Source organism: Trichomycterus rosablanca, chromosome 24, assembly GCF_030014385.1.
Source record: "Trichomycterus rosablanca isolate fTriRos1 chromosome 24, fTriRos1.hap1, whole genome shotgun sequence".
In the NCBI taxonomy this organism is placed as follows: domain Eukaryota; kingdom Metazoa; phylum Chordata; class Actinopteri; order Siluriformes; family Trichomycteridae; genus Trichomycterus; species Trichomycterus rosablanca.
The window spans coordinates 13,949,985-13,971,583 of record NC_086011.1 but is presented as its reverse complement, the minus strand read 5'-3'; the positions used below and the strand labels follow the sequence as shown (position 1 = coordinate 13,971,583).

Genomic DNA, 21,599 nt, shown 5'->3' with positions numbered 1-21,599 from the left:
TCTAGGCCCATTATTTATTTTTCTTTTATTTCTTTACAACCCTTGGGCTGTTTTTTTCCCAAATTGAACAGATATGCATCCACAATCACATCAGCAAGCTTGTAGGAAACAGAAAAGCAGCAGTTGAACCTCTCAGTTCAGTAGGAGGTAAAGTAATTCTCGCTCATACTCAGGGCCTGGTACCATATGCTCTGGGCTTTGCATCAAGATGGAAGATTCCTACGCTACACCAACACAATATTAGGAAGGTGGTCATAATGTTATAAATCTTAAAAGCTGTGTGCATTACGGTGTCCCACAAGGCTCTATTCTAGGCCCATTATATGTTTTTCTTTTATTTCTTTACAACCCTTGGGCCATTTTTTTTTCAAATTGAACAGATATGCATCCGCAATCACATCAGCAAGCTTGTAGGAAATAGAAAAGCAGCAGTTGAACCTCTTAGTTCAGTAGGAGGTGAAATAATTCTCGCTGATACTCAGGGCCTGGTACCATACGCTCTGGGCTTGGCATCAAGATGGAAGATTCCTCTGCTAAAAGTATCGTCGTGGGGAGCGAAGGCTGGCACGTGTGGTCCGATCCAACAGACGAGCTACTGTAGCTCAAATTGCTGACGAAGTTAATGCTGGTTCTGACAGGTGTCAGAACACACAGTGCGTCACAGTTGCGGGGCTATTTTGACAGCAAAAGGGGGACCGACACAATATTAGGAAGGTGGCCAGTAATGTTGTAAATCTATGGTGTCCCACAAGGCTCTATTCTAGGCCCATTATTTGTTCTTCTTTGGCCAATTTTCCCCTCCAAATTGAACAGAAAACATCCGCAATCACATTAGCAAGCTTCTAGAAAAAAAGGCAGCATGTTAAACCTTTTAGTTCAGAAGGAGGTGAAGTAATTCTCGCTCATACTCAGGGCCTGGTACCATATGCTCTGGACTTGGCATCAAGATGGAAGATTCCTCTGATAAAACTAGATCCCGCATTACTTTAATCTCTGTATAATTGGCGTTTATATGCTTCGGTTAATGAATGCATGGATTCGAATGAAAGTTACACGGCGGTGCCAAAATACGTAAAATGCATAAATTATATTTCTTTTATCCTGCGTTTTTCAAGTGGAACGCTCACCCTCCCCCTTTCTCACACTCAAGCACCCTCCGGCATGCTCGAAAAATAGTTTTCCCCCCACCAGCATTGTCTCAAGTCCAGACAAGTACATTGTGTAAGGTTTATAAATTAACCTCTTGCATTTACAGTTTTTGGCAAGCGACGTCTTACCCAGGATCGTTTAAAGCCACTGATTCAGACTTCTGGAAATGCAACGAAACTCATGTCATAACACAAATGTTTTACGGCTGTCTTATCAGTTTTGTTTGTGTTCGGAATATCTGGACTCAAATAAACACAGGCCGTGTAATATTCTTAATAAGACGATTCTAGCCTGGCCTGTACGAGTGCTTTTAGTACCTTTAGTCTGTTCTAACCTTTTCATCGAACGTCTTTTCTTGTTTGGCATCTAGCCCAAACGACTCATATAAATCTCCAAATAACTGATGCCTTTTTTTTTTTTAAACTGCCCTTTTTTTTTTTAAATTGCTTGGGCGCTGCTCCAAGATGTTTATCAACTGCAGGTCAACACATACCAGTGCTAGTGTTAGTGTCCAGGCCTTAAGCTTGAGCGTTCTGCACACGTTTAGAGCTGGAGGATACAAGGATCGGTGAATTAAATGCATTAAACCACTTGATTCATAACATTAAAACCACCTCCTTGTTTCCGCTTACCATATAGAAGCACTTTGTAGTTCTACAATTACTGACTGTAGTCCATCTGTTTCTCTGCATACTTTTTTAGCCTGCTTTCACCCTATTCTTCAATGGTCAGGACCCCCCACATTATTTATTTAGGTGGTGGATCATTCTCATAATGACATGGTGATAATGACATGGTGGTGGTGGTGTGTTAGTGTGTGTTGTGCTGCTTTGAGTGGATTAAATACCGTGTCCACTCACTGTCCACTCTATTAGACACTTCTACCTAGTTGGTCCACTTTGTAGATGTAAAGTCAGAGACGATCGCTCATCTATTGCTGCTGTTTGACTTGGTCATCTTGTAGACCTTCATCAGCGGTCACAGGATGCTGCCCATGGGGCGCTGTTGGCTGGATATTTTTGGTTGGTGGAAAACTCCATCAGCATTTGTGTGTCTGATCCACTCATACCAGCACAACACACACTAACACACCACCACCATGTCAGTGTCACTGCAGTGCTGAGAATGACCCTCCACCCAAATAATCCCTACTCTGTGGGGGTCAATAGCAAGAAAGGAGGCTAACAAAGTATGCAGAGTAACAGATGGACTACATTCAGTAATTGTAGAACAACAAAGTGCTTCTGTATGGTAAGTGGAGCTGATAAAATTCTAGTGGGTGTAGAATGTTATGGCTGATCGGTGTATACTTTACTAGTTAGGCTTTGATAATAGATGTACAGTAGTGCATGAGTTAAACTAGCCAAGCTTCTTTAAGTGTGTAAATGATTCCTAGAAGAGTCAATAGTCGATGATTCATTAATCCAGATGATGATTTATACATTTCCAAGAGCAGCATAACTCCGCTGATCGATACATCTTCAACAAACATGCTCTTTGCTAAATGTTGAGCTTGTGTTATCTTTTAACTCCTGGTATAAAATTAAGATTTTTAAGTACAAATTACAATATTAGACAGATAGAAGGGTTGGACAGAAAAACAGAAACAGCAAAGTAATAGTAACACCAGATGAATAAAACAAATACAACTGCATAGGTGAGTTATGTTAGCTTGATTGCTAATTATGTATACAGAAAAATAACCCAGCAAACTGTTCTATTATGAGGAAATAACAGATAGGCAGAGGTGAACAGAATGTCAAGCTGAGTGGCTTATTGTAATTTCCTTATAGCAGGGCATCTAGAAGAGAATCTAGCTTATTCTGCAATTATATGAAAAACTTATTATAAATTATTATAAATTGGCGCCCAGGTGGGGCGCTAGCACACCAGCGCCGAGATACTGAACACCTCGGTTCGAAACTCGGCATTGCCACCGGTCGGCTGGGAGCCATCTAACGGACATAACTGGCAGTGCCTGCATCAGACACGTCTCTGCTAGGGCGGGATGTCCGGACTATGTGGGTGGGGTCTTCAAACGCTGTGTGAGGACCCTGATTGGCAGATAGAGAGCCTGTGCAGAGTGCATAGGTGAAAAAGGGTTCCGCTAACGGCTGCACGCGGGTCGGAGGAGGCGTGAGCAGCAACATACCCACCTCGACTGAGGAGGAGAAATTGACTACGCTAAATTAGGTGCTGCCATCTTTAACCGTTGTATTAAAGCGTGATGCACAACAGTTCATGACAATTTAGGGAGCAGAATAATCGGACCCCTGAGCAATGAAAAAAGATCTTTACTTTCTATATTCCTCACTCACTTTCTAAGCTGCTTATCCTAATCAGGGTCGTGGGGGTGTTGGAGCCTATCCCAGCTCTCCAAGGGGCGCATGGCACACAGAAAGACCATAGACAGGTCGCCAGTTTATCAGTTTAGCTGTGTAGGAAGGGGACTCAATATTGGTTTTGAAATGGAATGGCCTGGGCAGGTTTCTACATACTTATGGCCAAAACGATCCATCGTATTTATCCATCGTAGGATACACACTGATCAGCCATAACATTAAAACCACCTCCTTGTTTCTACACTCACTGTCAATTTTATCAGCTCCACTTACCATATAGAAGCACTTTGTAGTTATACAGTTACTGACTGTAGTCCATCTGTTTCTCTACATACTTTTTTAACCAACTTTCACCCTGTTCTTTAATGGTCAGGACCCTCACAGGGCCACCACAGAGCAGGTATTATTTAGGTGGTGGATCATTCTCATCACTGCAGTGACACTGACATGGTGGTGGTGTGGATCAGACAAGCAGCGCTGCTGGAGTTTTTAATCGGTCCACCTCGTAGATGTAAAGTCAGAGACGGTCGCTCATCTATTGCTGCTGTGTGAGTTGGTCATCTTGTAGACCTTCATTGGTGGTCACAGGACGCTGCCCACGGGGCGCTGTTGGCTGGATATATATGGTTGGTGGACTACTCTCAGTCCAGCAGTGACAGTGAAGTGTTTAAAAACTCCAGCAGCGCTGCTGTGTCTGATCCACTCGTAGCAGTGCAACACACACTAACACACCACCACCATGTCAGTGTCACTGTAGTGCTGAGAATGATCCACCACCCAAATAATACCTGCTCTGTGGTGGTCCTGTGGGGGTCCTGACCATTGAAGAACAGCATGAAAGGGGGCTAACAAAGCATGCAGAGAAAGATACAGATGGATTCCCGATAAAATGGACAATGTGTGTAGAAACAAGGAGGTGGTTTTAATGTCATGGTTGATCGGTGTATATAGGATATAGAATACGTCCTGCAAAATATGTCCACATTACAGTTATAATCTTGCATTTTCTCCATTTTTAAACACTTTTCACTCACCTCTATTTAAACTTAAGTGTTTCTGATGAACACAGCTCCAAAAAAGACTTTTGAAATCCATCCTGATGAGTAGAGGTTTGCTCATAGGTCAAAACCGAGCCTTTTTGTTAGCCCTATGATTAGTCTTTTGAAAGACAGCTGAAAGTTCAACAGAAAAAGCTTCTAGAACGTCATCAAAAAACTAATCACGGGACCTCGCAACACACGGTAAACAGTGGTTTGAAATGTTACTCTTCAAAGGCTTTTGTTGCATTTCTGTTTCTACCTTAGTGAGTAATGCTCTTAACCTGGAAGTGCCCCGCTTAGCACTGGCAATCAATTATCTGAGTCTTCTTGCCAGAGGAGGTTCTGCATGCCTGGGGGACCTCCGTTGGGTGGATCTCTTTTTCTGACGGAAGCTGGGACAGAGTCCAAATGTACCGCATGCCCCCAATGTCTACCACTCTATTGTCTCTTAAGCAAACCCTCATTGGCTGTTCTCGTCTAAGAGACAAGCTATTCCTTCCTGCGCCGGAATGGCCATCGGAGCGCAATCACAAAGTTATCCGTCTTAATGTTTCCTCTCCCGTGACAACTCGAGGGTAATTATACCACGTCCAATAAAGCCATCCATTCCCTACATCTCTACGGTTCATTATGATACGATTGTTAGCCTGCGGTATCTCGATTCCCGTGTCATCTCCATATTAGACTATTTTCAGCAAACCTGCTCGCTTTCCAAAAAAAATCCCACCCTATTTAACAGAGGCAAAGAGCGCATGATAAATGAACAACACTTGGCACGATTTTAGCGTATTCCCGGTGAGTGATGAGCTATGTCTGGCATGTACGCCGTCTCTATCCAGCCTGATCCAGCGAACGTCGGTGCCAGCGGTTCTGATTTGTGAATGTTTCCTCTCTCGCAGGGAGCAAAGAGGCAGCTTTTACCTACGCCATCATCTCGGCCGGGGTGGCCCACGCCATCACGGCCGCCTGCACCCAGGGAACCCTGAGCGGCTGCGGGTGCGACCAGGAGAAGCAGGGCTTCTACAACAAGGAGGAGGGCTGGAAGTGGGGCGGCTGCTCGGCGGACATGCAGTACGGCCTCAACTTCTCGAAGATGTTCGTGGACGCGCGGGAGATCAAGCAGAACGCCAGGACTCTCATGAACCTCCATAATAACGAAGTGGGGCGCAAGGTATGTATGTTTTATATACATACACCATATACTGGCTTGTCCATTCCATTAAATGTGAATGGTATAATAATGCCTATGGTTTTGGAATAGAACGTCCAACAGGCTTATCTTTGTGTGTCTACTTATTTTTTGGATACCCCCAGCACAGCTGTGCAGATACAAAATAATAGTGATCATATACAATAAGGGCCTCTATAACAAAATAACAGCACGTTCTGTTGAGAGAGGAACAGATGCATTTCAATCTGAGCAATCAGTAAATCCCTTCACTCCCGTTTCAAAAGATAGTGAAACAGTTAATGCTTCTTGCCCTGCACTTTTTCTGAGGTATTTACTGGCTTTTGTACTAAACATTTTCACTGGATGTTAGAAAAGAAGGCTTGTTTGGTCAGTTGGTTCTGGGAGTGGCGTTGAGTTTCAAAGGCGTGGAGTTTCAAGGTATTTTTTCCCCAAATATAATATAAAAACACTAAAATAAAAAGCTGATTCTTACAATTTCTCAGAACCCCGAGCTGTAACACCAGTTTCAAAATGAAACAGTGAGGAAAATCCAGCTAAACACAGATACAGTGGACGCTTTCAGAGTGAATCTGATGGTTATTCCAATACAAATGTAGATTCGTCTCATATGCACACTTTGATGACGTTTTACCGCACCGCTCAAGCCGAGCGCTAAACAAAGCGACTGTTCATTGTTAATTTGAAACTGAATAAATAAGTTTTTAAAAAACAAACTGAACATGTTGAGTTTAAGGGTACAAATTTCTCAATGAGAGGGTTTTAAGGCTTTTGAGTTTAGGGGACGTTGAGTTACAAGGTACCAATGTACTAGGTATTTGCATGTAAAATTGCAAACATAAGACAAACAGGTTTATTTACAAATAAAGTAAAAATGTAAATTAATTTTGTAAATAAACGTACCTAAACTACACTAACAAAGACTAATTTGAAGATATGCAGGAATTTATCTATAAAGAGATTTCTAGAGCAAATACAGAACAAATAGACTGGTGACAAATAGTAATAATAATAATAATAATAACAAAATAAACAATAATAATAATAATAATAATAATAATAAAATAAATAATAATAATAACAATAATAATCAATATTAATAATAAAATAATAATAAATCAATATTAGTAATAATAATAAAATAATACAATAATAATAATAATAATAATAATAAAATAAATAATAATAATAACAATAATAATCAATATTAATAATAAAATAATAATAAATCAATATTAGTAATAATAATAAAATAATACAATAATAATAATAATAATAATAATAATAATAAATAAATAAATCAGGTCTGGACTCTGTGAAGGCTTGTAGCTGTTTTTCCTCTTCAAATATAATTTCACTTCATTAGCCGTGTTTTAATTCATCATGCTAAAAAATAAAACCATTCCCAATCAGGTGCTTTCAAGAAGGAATGAATTAAAACCTGTCTGTATTTTCAGCAGGGGCAGCACAGTGGGTAGCACTGTCGGCTCACAGCAAGAACGTCCTGGGTTCGACCCTCAGGTGGGGCAGCCCAGGTCCTTTCTGTGTGGAGTTTACATGTTCAAAAACATGCAATCAGGTTAATTGGAGACACTGAATTGCCCTATAGGTGTATGTGTGTGTATATATGTGTGTATATGTGTCTGCCCTGCATTGAAAAGCTAGGGATAGGCTCCAGCAGCGCCCCGCAACCCTGATTGGATAAGCGGTTAAGAAACCAAACCAGGACAGACCGTCCTTCATGCTTGACCAAAGGCCACAAGCACTTATTTTTCTATCTGTCTTCAAATCTTCTTCTCACATATTGTTGGACACAAAAAGTTGGATTTGTCACACCATAATACTTATAATACTTATAATAATAGTCTTAGGCCATATATATTTGTGGCTGGTTGAGGTTGCCATCATGGCTTTAAGTCTCCTGATAGAAGTAAAAGGTTGAAAGAGGTGGTGCCCAGAGTTAACATTAATTGGAGTGAATGGGTTCGATTCCCATTCATTGTAATGGATCGGGTGGCCATCAATATTTAGTTCCTTTGTAGTTTTTACATTTTGTCATAACTTTGGGACAGATTCTTGTGACTGAAGTCAGTTTCAGCACTCTGGACAGATCATGAAATAATACCAGGCTAGCTGGGGTCATAACCTTCCAGCATAGAACCTGTCTTCTATGACTACATCTTACAGTTATATAGTTTATAGCTTATAGTGACATACTTAAATGTTCTGGGTGTAAAATGCCACTTATTTATTCTTTTATTTATTAGGATTTTAACGTCATGTTTTACACTTTGGTTACATTTATGACAGGAACGGTAGTTACTCATTACACAAGATTCATCATTCAAGTTTTTAATGTCAAACACAGTCATGGACAAATTTGTATCTCCAATTTACCTGACTGCATGTCTATGGATTGTGGGATGAATCCAGAGCTCCTGGAGGAAGCGTACACAGACACGGGGAGAACATGCAAATTCCACACAGAAAGGCCCGGGACTGCTCCACCTGGGCATCTAACCCAGGACCTTCTTGCTGTAAAGCGACAGTGTTACCCACCGAGCCACTGTGCTGCCCGTTAATTGCACTTGATCACAAAATGATGACCATTTATTAGAGCCATATAAATTATTATTACTGTTATTATTATTATTAGTATCTTTTACATTATTTGTCATTTCATTTAACGTCACTATCCAGAATCACTGGTTGCCATGCAGTACCACACCTCAGACAGGACACCCCAACTCCCCCACCTAAAAAATATATGTATGTAGGCTCAACCAGCCAATAGCACCAGTGGGGAACACTGAATTCCATTTATTATTATCATAATACTTATTATAATTATTCTAGTATTTACTTGTTTTATGCTATTTTAATGCTAATATACAGTGTATCACAAAAGTGAGTACACCCCTCACATTTCTGCAAATATTTCATTATATCTTTTCATGGGACAACACTATAGACATGAAACTTGGATATAACTTAGAGTAGTCAGTGTACAGCTTGTATAGCAGTGTAGATTTACTGTCTTCTGAAAATAACTCAACACACAGCCATTAATGTCTAAATAGCTGGCAACATAAGTGAGTACACCCCACAGTCAACATGTCCAAATTGTGCCCAAATGTGTCGTTGTCCCTCCCTGGTGTCATGTGTCAAGGTCCCAGGTGTAAATGGGGAGCAGGGCTGTTAAATTTGGTGTTTTGGGTACAATTCTCTCATACTGGCCACTGGATATTCAACATGGCACCTCATGGCAAAGAACTCTCTGAGGATGTGAGAAATAGAATTGGTGCTCTCCACAAAGATGGCCTGGGCTATAAGAAGATTGCTAACACCCTGAAACTGAGCTACAGCATGGTGGCCAAGGTCATACAGCGGTTTTCCAGGACAGGTTCCACTCGGAACAGGCTTCGCCAGGGTCGACCAAAGAAGTTGAGTCCACGTGTTCGGCGTCATATCCAGAGGTTGGCTTTAAAAAATAGACACATGAGTGCTGCCAGCATTGCTGCAGAGGTTGAAGACGTGGGAGGTCAGCCTGTCAGTGCTCAGACCATACGCCGCACACTGCATCAACTCGGTCTGCATGGTCGTCATCCCAGAAGGAAGCTGACGCACAAGAAAGCCAGCAAACAGTTTGCTGAAGACAAGCAGTCCAAGAACATGGATTACTGGAATGCCCTGTGGTCTGACGAGACCAAGATAAACTTGTTTGGCTCAGATGGTGTCCAGCATGTGTGGCGGCGCCCTGGTGAGAAGTACCAAGACAACTGTATCTTGCCTACAGTCAAGCATGGTGGTGGTAGCATCATGGTCTTGGGCTGCATGAGTGTTGCTGGCACTGGGGAGCTGCAGTTCATTGAGGGAAACATGAATTCCAACATGTACTGTGACATTCTGAAACAGAGCATGATCCCCTCCCTTCGAAAACTGGGCCTCATGGCAGTTTTCCAACAGGATAACGACCCCAAACACAACCTCCAAGATGACAACTGCCTTGCTGAGGAAGCTGAAGGTAAAGGTGATGGACTAAACCCAATTGAGCACCTGTGGCGCATCCTCAAGTGGAAGGTGGAGGAGTCAAGGTGTCTAACATCCACCAGCTCCGTGATGTCATCATGGAGGAGTGGAAGAGGATTCCAGTAGCAACCTGTGCAGCTCTGGTGAATTCCATGCCCAGGAGGGTTAAGGCAGTGCTGGATAATAATGGTGGTCACACAAAATATTGACACTTTGGGCACAATTTGGACATGTTCACTGTGGGGTGTACTCACTTATGTTGCCAGCTATTTAGACATTAATGGCTGTGTGTTGAGTTATTTTCAGAAGACAGTAAATCTACACTGCTATACAAGTTGTACACTGACTACTCTAAGTTATATCCAAGTTTTATTTCTATAGTGTTGTCCCATGAAAAGATATAATAAAATATTTGCAGAAATGTGAGGGGTGTACTCACTTTTGTGATACACTGTATATATGCATATATACTTAACCTACTTACTCATCTAAAGGCAATTGACAGTGCCCGTTTTAGCTTATGCATTACTAAATATTATTATTAAGAACCCCACACAGTCGTGGAGAGAACATGCAAACCAGCTTACAAATCTTAGTACCCAGAGATTAGGATCGAACACAGATTCTCAAGACCTATGTTGGTGTGCGGCATCCACTATACCAGTTTTTGGCCAATAGATCACATGTGTATGAGGATAAACATACAAAATATTATACCGCTATTTACTGCTCTTGTTACCGGGTCACATGCATTTCCACATCGCAATTTTTATTATAATCCTAGAAAAGGGCTTTCAGTAACCCAATGCGCCTCTATAAAAAAGACACAGGTTTGATTTCATTACGTTTCGAATGCTTTGTTTGTAAGGAATCAGCATCATGACCACACTAAGCCCTTTATGCATCCACAGAGCAGACAATTGCCATGCAGACTCCACAAAGTCTGAGAGGCAAAAAGACAGTAAGGATGGAATAATAGTTGAGGCACTCGGTGAGGTGTCTCTCACAGAGGCGGGATACGACATCACTGCATTCTGAAACAGGGAGAGTACACATTTGCCAACCACACCAAAGACTACACTGCTGTGAACAGGCTATTCACTGATGCCAATCATTAACAGATTCCAGAGCTAAATGACTCTGTGCTGCTTAGAATAATGAAGAAAGCTTTCTGCTGCAAAATATATATATTTTTTTATACCTTATTTAGGGTTATTGTAGATGAATACAATATACAACAATATTTTTAATAATAATAGGAAGAAAATAAAGAACAGCAATAATATCTATTATTATTATTACTATTTAACAATAATACTAATAGTAATAATAAATAAATAAATAATAATAACAATAATAATAATAATAATATTGTTTATTATATAACAATATAATAAAATAACACTAATATATATTTATTAATAATTACTATTAATAGTATTATTGTTAAAATGTAAACAAGCAAAAAATACCAATAAAATATTAATAATAATTATTATTATTACTATTATAACAATAACAATTATACTACTAATAATAAACAAATAACAATAATAATTATTATTGTTTACTATATAACAATACAATAATATAACAATAATTTATATTTATTAAAAATTACTGTTATTATAATTACTATTGATATTATTATTGTTAAAATGTAAACAAGCAAGAAAATACTAATAAAATAATATTAATAATAATGTTTTTATTTTATTATTATGGTTATTCACTCACTCACTCTCTTTCTTAACCGCTTATCCAGTTAGGGTCGCTCGGGGGGTTCTGGAGCCTATCCCAGCTTTTCAATGGGTGCAAGGCACACAGTAACACCCTGGACGGGGCGCCAGTCCATCTCAGGGCAGACACACACACACACACACACACCCATTCACTTATAGAGCAATTCAGTGTCTCCAATTAACCTGACTGCATGTTTTTGGACTGTGGGAGGAAACCAGAGCTCCGGAAGGAAACCCACGCAGACACAGGGAGAACATGCAAACTCAGTACAGAAAGGACCCGGACCGCTCCGCCTGGGGATCGAACCCAGGCGACAGTGCTACCCACCGAGCCACTGTGCCGCCCTATTATTGTTTTTATGATTATTATTATTAGTAGTAGTAATAGTAGTAGTAGTATAAAAATAAATGACTTGAATTCTAGTTTTGCCTCTGTTAGAAAGAAATCTGTGCTACACAGTGTGTGGTGTGTATTCATCTCCCAACTTCTTTTCTTTCCTTTTTGAATAGTAGACACACAAATATTAGCTCCACAACAATCCGCTTTACAGTATAAACACTGTATAGAGAACTGCATTTCAGCATTTAGCAGACGCTTTTATCAAAATGGCAAATTTATACTGTATATTTATAACGTATATCTACATTTATATTGTACTCCTTTACCACAGACATGGCCTCATAACACAAGACACGTACTGGTTTCTCTTCTCGAAGCACAAACTTGTTCTTGTACATTTTGGGATTGTTTGTAAATATTTCTCAACATCACTTGTTGGAAAACCACCTCAGTTAAACCCTGATGTGGAAACACTGCCTTGTAGTGGCGGGATGCGGTCACTTTGCGGGTCACAGAATCGGCATGCATTGTGGGAGATGCAGTTTATGTATTTTAAGACAATCAAACGTCTTTTAAGCTCTCGCAGGCGGGCCGGATTTGAGACACATGTGGCCTAGGGTAACCAGAGAGGTTTATATACTTACACACATTGTGCCTGTGTTTTTTATTTTGGGAATTTTGGACCAAAATAAAAATACTTCTCTCATTCCTGCAAAGCAATTAGACCGATATCCAAATCCCTCAAAATATGAGAGTAACGTTTAGATGGCGCCGTTTCAAAAACACCCATCCCTCTTAGATGGTGAAGATTATTAAATTTAAACGTGATACCATAATAATATGCTAGTAAGGTAAAAAAGTCGTACCATACTGTACATTATTTGCTCCTCATCCTGCCCTGTCAGACTCACCTGCTGGTATCAAACTAGCAACATAGACATTACAGGAGACCTGAAACTCGACTCCCGAGCTTTATCTGTGTACACTACACACAGGAAGACTGTTGTGGAGCTTGGCGATCATCGTTCAGCCAATGTTTATATCATACCCACCCCTGATTCCACCCTACTGCTTATACAAGCGAGAGATTTCTGCGCACCACGTCTCGTACTTAACCCGCCGAAACGATTTGTGTCTGATGTTTTGTACACAAATGAAAAGGCTTGTTAAAAGTTGACGGAGGGAACCTGTCGACACGAGGGCTGTTTTCCAGCTTCGCTGCGCAGGCGGGCAGGCGCGAGGCGGATCAGGCTCTGGCGAAGCAAGTTTAACAATCCTCGCATTCTTGAATCGGAATGTTTTAAAAAACCTTTGTCTCAACCTGCTTAACTATTCCAGAAATATGCATGGAAACCATGACCGGAGGCAAAAATGCCACTTAGCAGAAATGTGCAATTCCACTAATCCGTTCTGCATTGTCAGATTATTTCTATTAAATGTATTTATGTGTAAACAATCATTTCTTAAAAATTTTATGTTTTTTTAACAAGGAAATCCAAGAAACTTTAAACTAGATTAAGGACAAAAGTTTAAAACCAATATTTTAATGTAATCAGTGGATTTTTCCGGAAAGTTCTTGCTGTTAGCTTTGTTCTGACATATACACACTGATCAGCCATAATATTAAAACCATATAGAAGCACTTTGTAGTTCTACAATTACTGACTGTTAGCCCCTTTCATGCTGTTCTTCAATGGTCAGGACCACCACAGCTCCACTACAGAGCAGGTATTATTTGGGTGGTGGATCATTCTCAGCACTGCACGGACACTGACATGGTGGTGGTGTGTTAGTGTGTGTTGTGCTGGTATGAGTGGATCAGACACAGCAGCGCTGTCACTGCTGGACTAAAAATAGTCCACCAACCAAAAATATCCAGCCAACAGCGCCCCGTGGGCAGCGTCCTGTGACCACTGATGAAGGTCTAGAAGATGACCAACTCGGCAGAAACAGCAGCAATAGATGAGCGATCGTCTCCGACTTTACATCTACAAGGTGAACAAACTAGGTAGGAGTGTCTAATAGAGTGGGCAGTGAGTGTACACGGTATTTAAAAACTCCAGCAGCGCTGCTGTGTCTTATCCACTCATACCAGCACAAAACACACACGAGGCTGGCCCATGTGGTCTGATCCAACTGATTGCTGAAGAAGTTAATGCTGGTTCTGATAGAAAGGCGTCAGAACACACAGTGCATCACAGTTTGTTGCATATTGGGCAGCAAAAGGGGGACCAACACAATATTAGGAAGGTGGTCATAATGTTATGCCTGATCTGTGTATTCCTGTACGTGTTTTTTCAATATTAAAATGTATATACAGTGTATCACAAAAGTGAGTACACTCCTCACATTTCTGCAGATATTTAAGTATATCTTTTCATGGGACAACACTGACAAAATGACACTTTGACACAATGAAAAGTAGTCTGTGTGCAGCTTATATAACAGTGTAAATTTATTCTTCCCTCAAAATAACTCAATATACAGCCATTAATGTCTAAACCACCGGCAACAAAAGTGAGTACACCCCTAAGAGACTACACCCCTAAATGTCCAAATTGAGCACTGCTTGTCATTTTCCCTCCAAAATGTCATGTGACTCGTTAGTGTTACTAGGTCTCAGGTGTGCATAGGGAGCAGGTGTGTTCAATTTAGTAGTACAGCTCTCACACTCTCTCATACTGGTCACTGAAAGTTCCAACATGGCACCTCATGGCAAAGAACTCTCTGAGGATCTTAAAAGACGAATTGTTGCGCTACATGAAGATGGCCAAGGCTACAAGAAGATTGCCAACACCCTGAAACTGAGCTGCAGCACAGTGGCCAAGATCATCCAGCGTTTTAAAAGAGCAGGGTCCACTCAGAACAGACCTCGCGTTGGTCGTCCAAAGAAGCTGAGTGCACGTGCTCAGCGTCACATCCAACTGCTGTCTTTGAAAGATAGGCGCAGGAGTGCTGTCAGCATTGCTGCAGAGATTGAAAAGGTGGGGGGTCAGCCTGTCAGTGCTCAGACCATACGCCACACACTACATCAAATTGGTCTGCATGGCTGTCACCCGAGAAGGAAGCCTCTTCTTAAGTCTCTACACAAGAAAGCCCGCAAACAGTTTGCTGAAGACATGTCAACAAAGGACATGGATTACTGGAACCATGTCCTATGGTCTGATGAGACCAGGATTAATTTGTTTGGTTCAGATGGTCTCAAGCATGTGTGGCAGCAATCAGGTGAGGAGTACAAAGATAAGTGTGTCATGCCTACAGTCAAGCATGGTGGTGGGAATGCCATGGTCTGGGGCTGCATGAGTGCAGCAGGTGTTGGGGAGTTACATTTCATTGAGGGACGCATGAACTCCAATATGTACTGTGAAATACTGAAGCAGAGCATGATCCCCTGCCTCCGGAAACTGGGTCGCAGGGCAGTGTTCCAGCATGATAATGACCCCAAACACACCTCTAAGACGACCACTAAAGGTGATGGACTGGCCAAGCATGTCTCCAGACCTAAACCCAATAGAACATCTTTGGGGCATCCTCAAGCGGAAGGTGGAGGAGCGCAAAGTCTCAAATATCCGCCAGCTCCGTGATGTCGTCATGGAGGAGTGGAAAAGCATTCCAGTGGCAACCTGTGAAGCTCTGGTAAACTCCATGCCCAGGAGAGTTAAGGCAGTTCTGGGAAATAATGGTGGCCACACAAAATATTGACACTTCAGGAACTTTCACTAAGGGGTGTACTCACTTTTGTTGCCGGTGGTTTAGACATTAATGGCTGTATATTGAGTTATTTTGAGGGAAGAATAAATTTACACTGTTATATAAGCTGCACACAGACTACTTTTCATTGTGTCAAAGTGTCATTTTGTCAGTGTTGTCCCATGAAAAGATATACTTAAATATCTGCAGAAATGTGAGGGGTGTACTCACCTTTGTGATACACTGTATTTGTATTAAATCACTCCGGGCTTCAAGTTGTCACCAGATAGACTAACCCAGGGGTGGGCAAACTTTTTGGCAGAACTGGGACCCAGCAGCAGAAAATCATAACCGCTGCTTACCTGATCTATATCCGTGTGTTGTTCCATTAGGGATATAATCCACTTTTTTTCTTCTTGGCAACCATCTTGTATGTTTCTAGAATATTTCCAGAATATATAAAATTCATACCCAATTGTTTTTAGCCACCTAACTAATGAAAAGAGGTCATTTATTCTCTCGGCTTTCGCGGTAAAAAGCTGAAACTGGCGAATCCTTCACTAAGCTGTCACTTATACAATAACCAATGAAGAGAGAGATTGAAATTCCGCCCAAAAATCTGAATTCGGAAGCTTTGATTGGTTTATACAGCTGTTTATCAAGGCCTGGACCACGACTGAATCTCTTTAACAAATGAACTGATACCATAGATAAGAGCACAGCTCCCTGATTCGATTCCAATGAGTAATTCGTTTAAAAAGAGTCGTTTCTGACTCGTTGACTCAGTGATTCAGTTTGCAAGCCGTACTCTAAAGGACAATTTTGTAAATGCTCAACGGGCCGGATCAAACAGCCTAACTATGTGGCCCGCGGGCCGTAGTTTGCCCTTCACTGGACTAACCGGATCAGCGTATGAATCATCAAAGTCCCTACTGTCAAAATTATCATAGACTAAAATCAGAGCCTTGTTATACCTTTAAGGATAATAAAAACACTATTTTTTTTTTTCATTTCAGATCCTTGAAAAGAACATGCGTTTGGAATGCAAGTGTCACGGCGTCTCTGGTTCGTGCACAACAAAGACCTGCTGGACGACACTTCCCAAGTTCCGCCAGCTCGGCTATATGCTGAAGGACAAATACTACCAAGCGGTGCAGGTGGAGCCGGTCCGGGCCAGTCGGAACAAGCGACCCACGTTCCTGAAGATCAAAAAGCCCTATTCGTACCGCAAACCTATGGACACCGATTTGGTGTACATCGAGAAATCGCCCAACTACTGCGAGCCGGACCCGGTGACGGGCAGCGTGGGGACTCAGGGTAGGACCTGCAACAAGACTGCTCTGCAGGCTAACAGCTGCGACCTGATGTGCTGCGGGAGAGGCTACAACACCCACCAGTACTCGCGGGTCTGGCAGTGCAACTGCAAGTTCCTGTGGTGCTGCTACGTCAAGTGCAACACTTGCAGCGAGAGGACAGAGGTGTACACGTGTAAATGAATCGTTTCTACGCAGAGCAGGGGGTCTGCGAGTGTAAACGCCAGGGTCGATACGGATCCGTTAGGAAAAACTTTTGCACAAGGCGACGTCTTTGGGATTTACGCACCCGGAGGCTGATCGGAGCAAGCGCCCGGATTTGTCGCATGGTGGAGACCTTGGTGATTGGTACCTATGGATGCTTCAAGGATTCTAAACGTCGGAGGAAGGTTGGCAGAATATGTGGGAGAATATGTAAGCGAGGACTTCAGCTGTCTGGCTCTACAGGCAGTATGTCATGAAAAAATAAAAGAGACATTATTTTTTATTTTTTTTTAAGGAGGACATTATGAAAGCATACAACGATACAATGTATGGACATGACGATGATGGTATTTAACATTATATTTAGAGGAAAAGGCTAATATTAATTTATTTAATAATAAAACTACTGATTTTCTTTCTTTGTTTAAGTGTAGTTCAGTTTATTTTTCCATCTCGTGTCGTAGAAGTGACTTAACTGGAATTCATACATCAATAAATGTACTGACTCCTATTTTACAGTAAGCAACGGCTGTACACCTGTTACTTTATCTTAAAGCTGCAGTATGTCATTGTTTTTTTAAGCATTAAAAAGGTAGCATTATTAAGTCAGTAAAGAAATGAACTTGCATCGATGAGGCATAACATTATGACCACCTTCCTAATACTGTGTATTCTGACACCTTCACCAATTTGAGCTACAGTAGCTCGTCTGTTGGATCGGACCACACGGGCCAGCCTTCGTTCTGCAGTTTTGGAGATGCTCTGACCCAGTCGTCTAGCCATCACAATTTGGCCCTTGTCAAACTCACTCAAATCCTAACGCTCGCCCATTTTTCCTGCTTCTAACACATCAACCTTGAGGATAAAATGGTCGCTTGGTGCCTAATATATCCCACCTACTAACAGGTGCCGTGATGAAGAGATAATCAGTGTTATTCACTTCACCTGTCAGAGGTCATAATGTTATGCCTGGTCGGCGTATGACATCACAAACTTACTACTTGGGCTTAACAGCACGGTTCAGAGGATACAAACACACAAGTGATACTAGCTAGGTAGTGAAATTCATTCATAGGTTAATTCATTCATTTATTCATTCATTGTTGGTTTTGCCTCTGCATTATCCTGTAAAGGGTTGATGTGGTCAGATTCATTAGGCGAAAGGCACGAAACACCCCAGACAGGTTGCCAGTCCATCACAGGGGACACACATACACACACACACACCAATACGGCAGTTTAGTACCTCCAGTTAACCTGACTGCATGTCTTTGGACTTAGGGGTTCAAAGTAACACTAAGGTAGCAACATTTATTTATTGTCTGTTTTATCACCGCTTTATCCTATTCAGGGTCACATTGGGTCCGAATTCACTGGGCGAAAGACAGGAAACGCCCTGGACAGATCGCCAGTCCATCACACATAAACACACACACAGTCATATCATATCTCCAGTTAATCTGACTGCACGTCTTTGGACTGTGGGAGGAAACCGGAGCACCCGGAGGAAACCCACACAGAAAGGACCCCAGACCGTTTCACCTGGGAATCGAACCCAAGTCCTTCTTGCTCTGAGGTGACAGAGCTGCTCAATGCACCACCATGCCACAGCATGATATTAATGATACGAATGATATTCACACAACCTTTATATTCATTATGTTCAGACCGCTCCATCTGGGAATCGAACCCAGGACCTTCTTGCCCTAAGACAACATGTTACTTTTCAGTTCTTAGGTTTCTAAATTGTAATGGTGTAAACATACTGCATCTTTAATATACTTTATATCTTGCACTTCAAAATCCAGTCTTCCATGCCTCACTGTACTAGCTCGTTTGTTCGTGTTTATGATACACTGGAAATGTGCATCTCTCTTGACGGCTAACTCCTAAAATGAATTATGTACTTGGGATACCATTGCAGAAAAGAAACAATGCAAACGGTATGATCCGCAATAGTGCCCGCATTTTATAGGATACCTCTGGAGAGCAGTCTTTACTGTATAACCCTACACAGAAATTGTTTTGTCTTGAAATCATTTGATGAAGAACATATCCATAACCTTAACCGACACATAACCTTCTCATGAGCTCACGCGCTGCTTTCCCTTGGCTCTTGTCCACTTAGTTGGCAGAGAAACCAGGGTAATTATTAATTCATTTTGAAACTGGTTAGCCTGCATACAGGAGATGCCTCTACCTGCTACTGATACAAAATACTAAGCTCTAGATACTTGTATTACTCTTTTTACTACACAGTTTACTTTATGCTGCTAGATGTCTGGTAAAATAACCAACTCTGTATCTGTATAGCACCTATAGTACTTTTAACCATAACAATAAAACCAACTCCTTGTTTCTACACTTAATGTCCATGTTATCAGCCCCCTTTCATGCTGTCCCACAGGACCCCTACAGTGCAGGTATTATTTAGGTGGTGGATGATTCTCAGCACTGCAGTGACACTGACATGGTGGTGGTGTGTTAGCGTGTGTTGTGCTGGTATGAGTGGATCAGACACAGCAGCGCTGCTGGAGTTTTTCAATACCGTGTCCACTCACTGTCATCTTGTAGACCTTCGTCAGTGGTCACAGGACACTGCCCACGGGACGCTGTTGTCTGGATATTTTTGGTTGGTGGACTGTTCTCAGTACAGTAGTGACATTGCTGTGTCTGATCCACTCATACCAGCACAACACGCACTAACACACCACCACCATGTCAGTGTCACTGCAGTGCTGAGAATGATCCACCACCTATCTAATACCTGCTCTGTAGTGGTCCTGTGGGGGTCAACAGCAAGAAAGGGGGCTAACAAAGCATGCAGAGAAACAGATGGACTACAGTCAGTAATTGTAGAACTATAAAGTGCTTCTATATGGTAAGTGGAGCTGATAACATGGACAGTGTGTGTAGAAACAAGGAGGTGGTTTTAATGTTATGGCTGATCGATGTAAGTGTATTATTTATTTTTCCAAACCCACCCTGTTTTTCATTTTTAACCTCAGCACAACATTGCAATACAATGGTACCACGATCACTGTCACAATGTTAAATGGAATAACGATCATATGCAGGTTTTTCTTTTTATTTTACTGTAGTCATTTAACAGCAGTTTGTCGACAGTGGTCCTGCACACAGGTCCAATTACAAACTAAAAAACGAACACTATGGTACCAAGACGAAAAGGGTTTTAACCAAAGAACGACTAAATTTGAAATAACACACAGTGTTTTGAATATAATTTGTGAAACTGGTCATTTTTCATGCTTATACTGTCATAACTGATTTAGCAAAGATGTGCATTGTGTTCTGAACAGTCTTAATAAAAGTCACTTAAGCAGTTCGCAGAGCTTGTACGTGTTTTCTTGAAAACATCAAATACATTCAAAGCAGAAATGTGTAAGGAATTTTAATGTGCAGTTCTTACACACAGATACTGGTTTGGCTTTTAAACTTTGTGTTGGTATTAGTCAGGATTGACCTTTTCCTATTTAGCTTGGAGAATAGACCAGACTAAAAATGGGGTGGAGTCTTCAACATTGTGTAAGGACCCTGGTTAATAGCTTGAGGCGCCTGTATAGGAGTGGAGTGGAGGAGACCAGCGCATGACTCTCCATGCACAAGACTGGCCACCAAAGGTTGAACAAAGAACAAAATAAGTCCCATCTGTCCATAGAACATGATTCAATTTTTTATCATTCTATCCAAGATCAGCTTAAGCTCAGAAAAGCTGGCGGTATTTTCAGAAGATTTTGACATATACAGTAGCTTCTGCCTTGAGCTGCCTTGTTTACTGACAAGAGTTTTTCAAAGTATTTTCGAGTCTGTGTGTTTATATTCATCACAAAAGCATGTCAGTTTGAAATGCTGTGCCGTCTGAGGGATTGTGGTATCCAATATTTTGTTTTTGGCTTTGCTTTTTAGGCAAGAGGTTTCTACTAATTTTCTAAATCTTTTAATAATGTTAAGGACTGTAGTAGATGGTACAAATTCTTAAAAGCATTCTTAAAGTGTTGCACTGTTTGACCACACAGATTGCAACAACTAACTTTGTGAACATTTCACAGAGTTTTGGTCTTAATGTTCCCCTGTCCTGGCTTTTTTGGAGGGCCTTGCAGGCACAAAAATTAATAAAGTTGATTAGGTAAAATATTAAATGCATTTTCTTTGTGTTGTTTTTAATTAAATACATGAAAAATACTATTCACAGATTTTTGAAATTGAGTGAAAACCCTCATCAATTCAATATACTGTATATATATACCGTATATATATATAGATATATACAGTGGTACCTCTAGATACGAGCTGCTCCACATACGAGCTTTTCGAGATCCGAGCCGAGGCTCGGACAAAATTTGTGCTCTAGATACGAGCCCAGATCCAAGATACGAGCCGGGCTGGAGCTTCGGGGACGCTACCGCTAGTTTGCGCGTCGGCGCAAGGGAGCCGTTTCAAAGGAATTTCCCAACTACTACTACTACTAGTACAGTACTCGCTCCCACAATCCTCGGTCCCACAATCCTCTAGCATCCCCTCATCCCGTTCTTCTCATGGG

At 41.3% G+C, this 21,599-nt stretch overlaps 1 protein-coding gene across 1 annotated transcript in view; it reads left to right on the top strand.

Annotated features, from left to right (window-relative positions):
• The window catches only part of wnt7aa (wingless-type MMTV integration site family, member 7Aa), a 34,035-nt gene extending 16,633 nt beyond the window's left edge, over positions 1–17,402 (top strand). The window contains exons 3-4 of the mRNA XM_062987192.1: positions 5,431–5,702; positions 16,538–17,402. Of these exons, the coding sequence (XP_062843262.1) occupies positions 5,431–5,702; positions 16,538–17,017 (752 nt within the window). The 3' untranslated portion in view covers positions 17,018–17,402. The remainder of the gene's footprint in view (positions 1–5,430; positions 5,703–16,537) is intronic.
• Positions 17,403–21,599: the final 4,197 nt, after the last annotated feature.